This window comes from Lupinus angustifolius, chromosome LG10, assembly GCF_001865875.1.
Source record: "Lupinus angustifolius cultivar Tanjil chromosome LG10, LupAngTanjil_v1.0, whole genome shotgun sequence".
In the NCBI taxonomy this organism is placed as follows: domain Eukaryota; kingdom Viridiplantae; phylum Streptophyta; class Magnoliopsida; order Fabales; family Fabaceae; genus Lupinus; species Lupinus angustifolius.
Window position 1 is genome coordinate 2,254,082 of NC_032018.1, and position 8,435 is coordinate 2,262,516.

At 33.6% G+C, this 8,435-nt stretch overlaps 1 protein-coding gene across 1 annotated transcript; it reads left to right on the forward strand.

The window, feature by feature from the left end:
* LOC109357913 (AP2-like ethylene-responsive transcription factor PLT1) lies at positions 611-6,016 on the forward strand. The gene is made up of 9 exons (XM_019601968.1): positions 611-792; positions 893-1,217; positions 1,328-1,410; positions 1,546-1,554; positions 1,660-1,748; positions 3,059-3,132; positions 3,292-3,342; positions 4,622-4,698; positions 4,785-6,016. The coding sequence occupies exons 1-9, from the start codon at positions 642-644 to the stop codon at positions 6,014-6,016; spliced, it is 2,091 nt and encodes a 696-aa protein (XP_019457513.1). The 5' UTR covers positions 611-641.

The following is an 8,435-nucleotide window of genomic DNA, read 5'->3' on the forward strand; positions in this document are numbered from 1 at the left end:
TGTAAATTAAATCCATAACCGTAAGAAGAAAGAGGTGACATCATTACTTCATCTCAATAAATTTTATAATAATTATTAATACAACAATGAATACAGTCAATTAAAATGTGTGTAAAATTTAATGCATACATATTATTTTGAAAGTATAGCTTATTGGCATTTGACAAATAATAGTTACTATTTACCGATCAGAATATATTTATTAAATTTAATTACGATAAACAAATGTATGCCTATTAGATTTTTATAATGAGTTTAATATTTATATATTTATAATGTAATTTTTTATATTATGAATTTATTATATAACATTTATTTATAATACTTTTATTTTATAGTTAGCAATAATTAATATATAAATGATTGATGAAATACTGATAATGAAATTTTCTTTAAGATGAATGCATATTATGGACCATGGTGAAGCAAGGTGTTCACTTTAAATACTGTCTTTTTCTCAATGTTTTTACCCTAGACAATGCCCTTGTAAACCTAAGACTATACTCTTCTCATCACTCTCTCTTATAATATTTCTCACTTCATAAAACTTTCTTACTTCATATCTATCTATTCTTATTCAAAGTTTTAGAAACTGCAGATATTTCTAGCTTGATTTGTTGAAGGAGCAAAATCATAAGAATATGGATGACTCAAACAATTGGCTTTCTTCCATCCCTTTTTCTCCTATTCATCCTTCCTTACCACTTCAATTTCAAGAATCTCAATCTCATAACCCCTTCTCTCTTGGGACCTCAGTAGATGAAAATATGGAAAGCCTTTTCCAAAATTATGGTATGATACCTCTTTTTTATGTCTTTCTCTTTCTGTTTTAGGGCTCCAATTATTTTTTATCTACGTATTAGCTTATTTTGTGTGTTAACTTTTTAAACAGACTGGACTCAAGTTAATTCTCCCAGCAACAATGAAATTCCAAAGGTTGCAGAAGTTTTAGACGTGAGAAGCACTGAAAATGAATCTGATCTTATGCCAATGCAGAACTCAGTGGTTGCAGCTAACTCTAGCAACCATGAATGTCAAGAAAACAATGCTAACAATAATATGCAGTCATTAACATCATCCATGGAAAATGGTGGTAATAAGGATTCAACAAATGAAACAAATGGTGATAATAGTACAAGAAATAACGTTGAAGCTACACATAAGAGAACTTCTCATAACTCTGGCCAGAGAAAACCAATATTTCGTGGTGTAACAAGGTGGTATATCACATCATATATTATATGTTTAATCAAACAAAACTCATGATATCACTGAAATAACTTAAGGTGTTACCTTATTTATGTTTTCATATACAAAATCGATATAGGCATGCATCAACTGGAAGGTATGAAGCCCACCTTTGGGATCGTAGCATTATAAGGGATGGACAACCAAAAAAAGGTTACCAAGGTAAAATTCAATTCAATAGCTATAGGGTTTCCTCATTTATCTTTTTTTCTCTTAAAAATTAACCTACTTTGAAATGTTGGCTAACACATTTTTACTTCTTTTTGTGGCTTATGTTTCTTCCCATATTTCTGTTAGTTTATTTGGGTAAGTGTCTCTCCCTTATAAATTATTTACCTTCCCTCTTTGTATTTTGTTATCCGAGGTAGAGAAATTAATGCACAATATATATTCAATTTTCCTTTTATGTAGGTGGGTATGACACAGCAGAGAAAGCAGCGAGGGCCTATGATTTAGCTGCCCTAAAGTACTGGGGGGAATCTAGCACTATCAATTTTCCTGTAAGTGCCATAGAAATGATAGTGACCATAGGAGTAGATTGTTTTAGATGAAAAACAAAATACATTTGATAGAGTAAATTTGGTGGATTGAAAGGTATAGTATAGACACATGTTTGTGCTTTAGCATCTTTCGTTATACCATATTGCATTTCACCTTATAAGGCCTACTTATAGGAATATCACCACCTAAATATGTTTGATGAAACTTGTAGATAATACATGTAGTATTTATCATGATGTAATTTGTCTAGAATCTATAGATACAAACTAAACGTTATGCATTGCCACATGCTTGTAGAATTTTCTAGAAAATTTTGGCACACTTCAACAATACCTCTCCTTGATACAATTTTCTAAAATCTCTTAGAATTATTTGCAACATTTTCTTATCCTTTCCTTCTCTTACACCGACGCTCAAATGATATCGTTGAATTCCAAATTAGAACTCCTACATTTTTCTATATTTGAAGTGTCAAATCTCCTTGCCTACATTGTTAGGGAATTTCTAATGAAGACTCGTGTTAGCTCTGGAGTTATGTTATAGCATCTTTGTTGGTTTTGGTTAGAAACTTTTGACAAGAACTCTATAATGTATCTCCAATCTTCTTTTTTGGCACGTACTCAAGAGAGTCTCAAAGGCCACATATCGTTCCATTTTTAGTCATTACATGAGTTTGTACTCCTTATCTAAGCTTGTGTATCAAAGACCACATATCTGAAGTACTTAGACAAATATAAATCATAATTGGGTTAAGTCTGTCCTATCTCTACATTTTTTAGTAGTTTAATATTAATAGAAGATTTGTTTGAAGTAATAAGTGTTGTTATTAGACCACATGTTGGCATAATAGTTGACTGACTATGCACAATATATGACCGAATGTATCTATGATACTACTTGTTGGTTTTAGTAGGGGATAGAAACAATATTTTAGTGTTGGAGGAGATTGATCGTAGAAGAAGATAACATACATTTGATAGAGTAAGTTTGGTAAGTTGAATGGTGTAACATATGCATATGTTTTTGTTCTAACACGCTTAGTTATATTACATGCTACATTTCATGTTATAAGTCTTAATTATAGGACTATGACCACCTAAATCAGTTTATGAAACTTTTACGCAATACAAATTAAATAATATATATCATAATACAATTTATTTAGGACTCACTAATACAAGCTAAATATTATGTCTTATCACATACTTATAGATTTCCCTAGAAAATTGTATCACATTTAAATACATTTACTTTTGTCAATGGTTGCTAAACTAAGGTTTTAAGCCTTGTTATGTTTTGTTTTGTGTAGATCGGTAACTATGAGAAGGAGTTGGAAGAAATGAAGAACACGACCACAAAAGATTATGTGGCCACAATTAAAAGGTAACCCAATAAATAACAAGTTTCGATTTTGTTAACTAGTTAACTCTATGAATATCTCAATAAATTCATTTTGTAAATTAAGTAATTAAGAATATATTATTAGACGCATGTGCTTTGAAGCTCATAGTTTAACTTCCTCTTTTTGTTGATTAATTGCAGGAAGAGTAGTGGATTCTCTAGGGGTGCATCAATTTATCGTGGAGTCACAAGGTACCAAATTAGACTACTATGCTTTCTTCACTCTTCAATTTATATCTACTCTACTCAATAAATCCACCTTTACAAATGTAATTCATGGTTGGTATGAGCTACTTATGAATATTTATTATAAAATTAGTCTTTAATAAATGTTTTCAATATTACCCTTGGTAGCATTCTCATCATTAAGGCACTATTATGCTTATAAAAAAGGCACTATTATAATTTTTGTATATGGTTTATAATGAAGCAAACTGAAAAATCTGGTGCACATTGGGTTGGCCTTACATTGGCTAAGGGCTTCCGTCACACACCAATAATTCTGGCTCGGCAGTATTAGTCAAGCATACTCGGTCATGCACCAAATTTGACTTGGCATCCTCAGTCAGACATACTCGTTGACACACCAAATCTGACTCGATACCCTCGATCAAGCATACTCTGTCATACTCAGAATCCTTGCTCAGAAACACTGGACTGATTACCTCCATCAGCCTAGGACACTATGGTCATGATGGACACTTTGGCCCACCTAACTACTCCACCAAATTAGCACGATGCTTTAATAACACTGGTTTACATGAGCCTATCATTATTTCTTCAAGGTTATATCATTGTGCACTACTTAATCATTATTTTTCCTAGTAATTAAGGCATATTTTAGTTAGTTAGTTGTAAGTAAATTGGCTTATGGGTTGGCTTGTTATATAAGCAATTTGTTTTTTCTCTTGTATATAAGGCTGAGTTTTCTGCTCCTAACAAGTATTAAAAATAAAGATTTATTTTCGGTACTTGCAAGGAGTAGAAAATCCAACCTTATATGTAAGAGAAAAAACAATTTGCTTGGATAACAAGCCAACCTATAAGCCAATTTAGTTACAACTAACTAAAACATGCCTTAATCATTAGAAATGATCAAGTAGTGCAAATTGATGTAGCCCAAAAGAAATAATGATAGGCCCATGTAAACTAATGTTACTAAAGCATCCTGCCAACTTGGTAGAGTCAGATGGGCCAAAGTGTCCATCGTGATTGTGCTAACCTAGGCTGATGGAGCTGGCTAGTCCAGTGTTTCAGACCGAAGATCCTGAGCGTAAACGAGGCTGCCGAGCCAGATTTGGTACATGACCGAGTATGTTTGGCCGAGGCTGCCGAGCTAGAATTATTGGTGCATGACCGAAGCCCTTGGCCAATGTAAGGCCAATCCAATGTGCACCAGATTTTTCAGTTTGCTTCATTAGTTTAGTTTCTTACGTAGGTAGTATTTAAAATGAGAATGTTATTGTTTCAGGCACTACCAAAAAGGAAAATGGCAAGCGAAGATGGGCAGGGTTGGAGGAGGGAAAGATCTTTACTTGGGAACGTTTAGTAAGTTAAATATTTAAGATTTATATGCAACACACATATTATATTTCCGATCAATCTTCATATTTGAATCAAACTCTAAATTATAGGTACCGAGGAAGATGCAGCACGAGCCTATGATATCGCTGCAATAAAATTCAAAGGCCCTAACGCGATGACTAATTTTGATATCAGTCATTACGATGTTAAAGCTATTACTGAAAGCAGAACCCTCCCAATAAAAGGAGGAGTTTCTAAAAGACTACATGAGCATATGAACATAAGGTCTTCTTCATCAGTGATGGACAACAATCATGGTGATTCTAATAATTGGAATTATAATGGATCTGATTTTATAGGGAATTATAATGGCCTAATTGAAATGACTTCAAATTCCTCTTCATCTTTGATAGACAACAATTGTGGTCACTCTAATCATCGGAATTATAATGGAGCTGGTTTTATAGGGAATAACAATGGCTTGGTTGAAATGACTTCAAATTATTCTTCATCTTTGGTAGACAATAATGGTGGTAATTTTAATCATTGGAATTATAATGGAGCTGGTTTTATAGGGAATAACAATGACCTAGTTGAAATGACGTCAAATTATTCTTCATCTTTGATGGACAACAATGGTGGTGATTCTAATCATTGGAGTTATAACGGAGCTGGTTTTATAGGAAATCACAATGTCCTAGTTGAAACGACTTCAAATTCTTCTTCATCTTTGATAGATAACCATGGTGGTCATTCTAATCATTGGAAATATAATGGAGCTGGTTTTATAGGGAATAACAATGGCCTGGTTGAAATGACTTCAAATTCTTCTTCATCTTTGATAGACAACAATGGTGGTAATCATTGGAATTATAATGGAGCTGGTCTTATAAGGAATAACAATGGCCTATTTGACATGACTTCAAATTCTTATTCATCTTTGGTAGACAACAATGGTGGTCATTCTAATCATTGGAATTATAATGGAGCTGGTTTTATAAGGAATAACAATGGCCTATTTGACATGACTTCAAATTCTTATTCATCTTTAGTAGACAACAATGGTGGTCATTCTAATCATTGGAATTATAATGGAGCTGGTTTGATAGGAAATAACAATGGCTTAGTTGAAATGACTTCAAATTCTTTTTCACCTTTGATTGACAACAATGGTGGTAGTGGTTCTGACAATGGCCTTTCTGGAATGGCTTTAAATCCCTCTTTGAATGATGAGGCGGAGTTATCCCATATGGTTGATCATGACATTGCTACTAAAGGATATAGCGGCTGGTTGATGGACTCTATTAATGCTTCGAATGTTGATTTTACAAAGTTGCAGTGAAAGGGGTCAAAGAAGACCCTAACTAATCATGTAGTAAGTTCCCATGCTACTGATCAAGCTAGTGTGTTTTATTCACTCTATGTACTTAAAGAAATGACTTCAAACAAAGTATTATGCTTGATTTAGGTCATCATTTGTTGCAGTATTATTCATTGACATACCAACTATATATGCAACATGTTAAATATGTGTCGGTCTTGCAATATATGGTGTGCACTTTTGAGATTTTGTATGCATATGGTTGATTTGGTTTGTTTTTATAATTTTCAAAAAGGTCTCATTTTTTCCTTTTATTTTTAGGTTACAAAACTCTTAATTGTTTTATTTTTAAGGTAGCCATTTGTTAGTAAATCGCATTGAATCGAGATTTTGTTGGAGTGCATTTTATGGAAGGATAGTCTTTAGGAATGATACTCTTTATTAGTCACCTAATTCATGCACTACCGCACAATTACTATTCTTGATCATTGCAGATGGAGTCATTGGTTTGATGGAGTCTGCAATGGCATATGCATGGTATTTTCAAAGAATATGAGGTGGGTAAGGACAACATAATCATCTCACACTTGAAATATGTGAACGATATACTGCTTGTGGGAGAACACTCAATGAAGAATGTAAAAGCCATTAAATGCATTCTGAGGTGTTTTGAACTCATTTATGGGCTGGAAATAAATTATCATAATATTATTTGGAAGTGTACCCTTCAAATATCTTAGCATTTCCATTGAAGTGAATGTGCAAAGTTGATTTTCGCCTCCAACTTAACTAGTCAATAGCGTATTATTGCACTGGGATAACGGTGTAGTAGTTGTCGACCCTTTCATGCGACGGAAGGGTGTGTAGCCGTACGAATTAGGGGTGAGAAGCACTCCACCCTACATGCTCACCCAGTATGACTCGATTATGATCGGGTCTGAATAAAGTTGAGTCTCTCATTGAGTCTAGGTCAGGTTCGGGTTCAAAAAATGACCCAATCATCATTTAGAGTCGCGTAAAGGACAAACCCTTAGCTAACCCAACCCGACTCATGATGCATTCTTAATACGAATGGTCGTCATGCTTGTCACAGTTAAAGAATAACGTTTTCACGGACGAAAATGCAGATCACAACCTGTTTCAACAAGATTGAGGGTGAAATCCTAGTTTAGGTGGGAAATTCTTTTTGCTATTATTTTTTAATACATGAGATATTTTTTTAGTGTTTGGGGTAATTTACCCCCTCTCTTCTTCCTTCTTCTAGAAACATGTGAGAAAACCCTAAAATAAAATATTGTAGAAACCCTCTTCCCCTTCTTTCCCTCTTTCTCCAACAAACCCTCTTCCCCTTCTTTCCATCTTTCTACATGAGTGGATAAGCTCTACAAATTTTGGTCACTCATTCTCATCTCAACCTCTCACATATACATTTCTAGGACAAAGCTTCTTCCAATCACTTCCTTTCTCATATACCCACTTCTTTCACAACCATGAGATCATCTCAACCTCCCACATAAGCACTCCCATTAGTGTTAAACACAAGTTTTAAAAACTTAAAAGAATTTAAATGATTTATTTTTTTGATATTTTAGGTGTATTTCTTCTCTTAGATGTAGCATCTATCCCACAATATGCTATAATGTATTTTAGGTCGGTTCCTATATTCAGCTATACTAATTGACTACTAAGCTTGGAACATAAACTTTTGATAAAATTTTATAGAAAGATGATGTATTTGTTGAAAATGATGTCTCTTTCCAAGGTGGAGCTAGTCAATTGTGTAAACAAAGACGGACTAGGTTTGGGGTTAAAATATTTAGATAAGTTTAATTTTTTCAGTTTTGGATAAATGAGATGGAGAATTGTAAAAGAAAAAGGAGACACTGGTGTAGGATTATTCATCGTAAATATGGGGATATAATTCTTAAGTGTGGGTCAAAGTGTGTAAATAAAGTTTTTAGAAAGCGTTCAAACTGGTAAAGAGTTGTGGGTATGGTAGAGTCATGTTTTGATAGAGTTCAATGAAGAATGAAGTTGTTTATGTGGGAACAATCGGATGTTTGAGTTTTTTAGGTTGATTGAAAACATGAACTTTCCATGGATATTAAAGACTTCAGGTTTGTTTGGCAATTTGATGTTGGAGAGGAAGGAAGGAAAATGCAAGGTTTGAGAGTCATATCACAAGTGTATTTCATGACTCACAAGTCTTCCACTTCCATTCATTCTCCTCCGAAACCTAACTTTCAAACTAACCATTAGAGAAGTGGAAGTTCGAAACCTCTGAAGTATACACTGTGAAGAGTGATTATCTCTCACTTTTGCATCAAGAGTGTGATGGAGAGGGCTTTGGGGGGAAGATTATTATGAATCGATTAACCACCCTTATGAATCTTATAAGATAAAGTGAATAGATCAAGCAAATGATGAGACTTTATTGTAG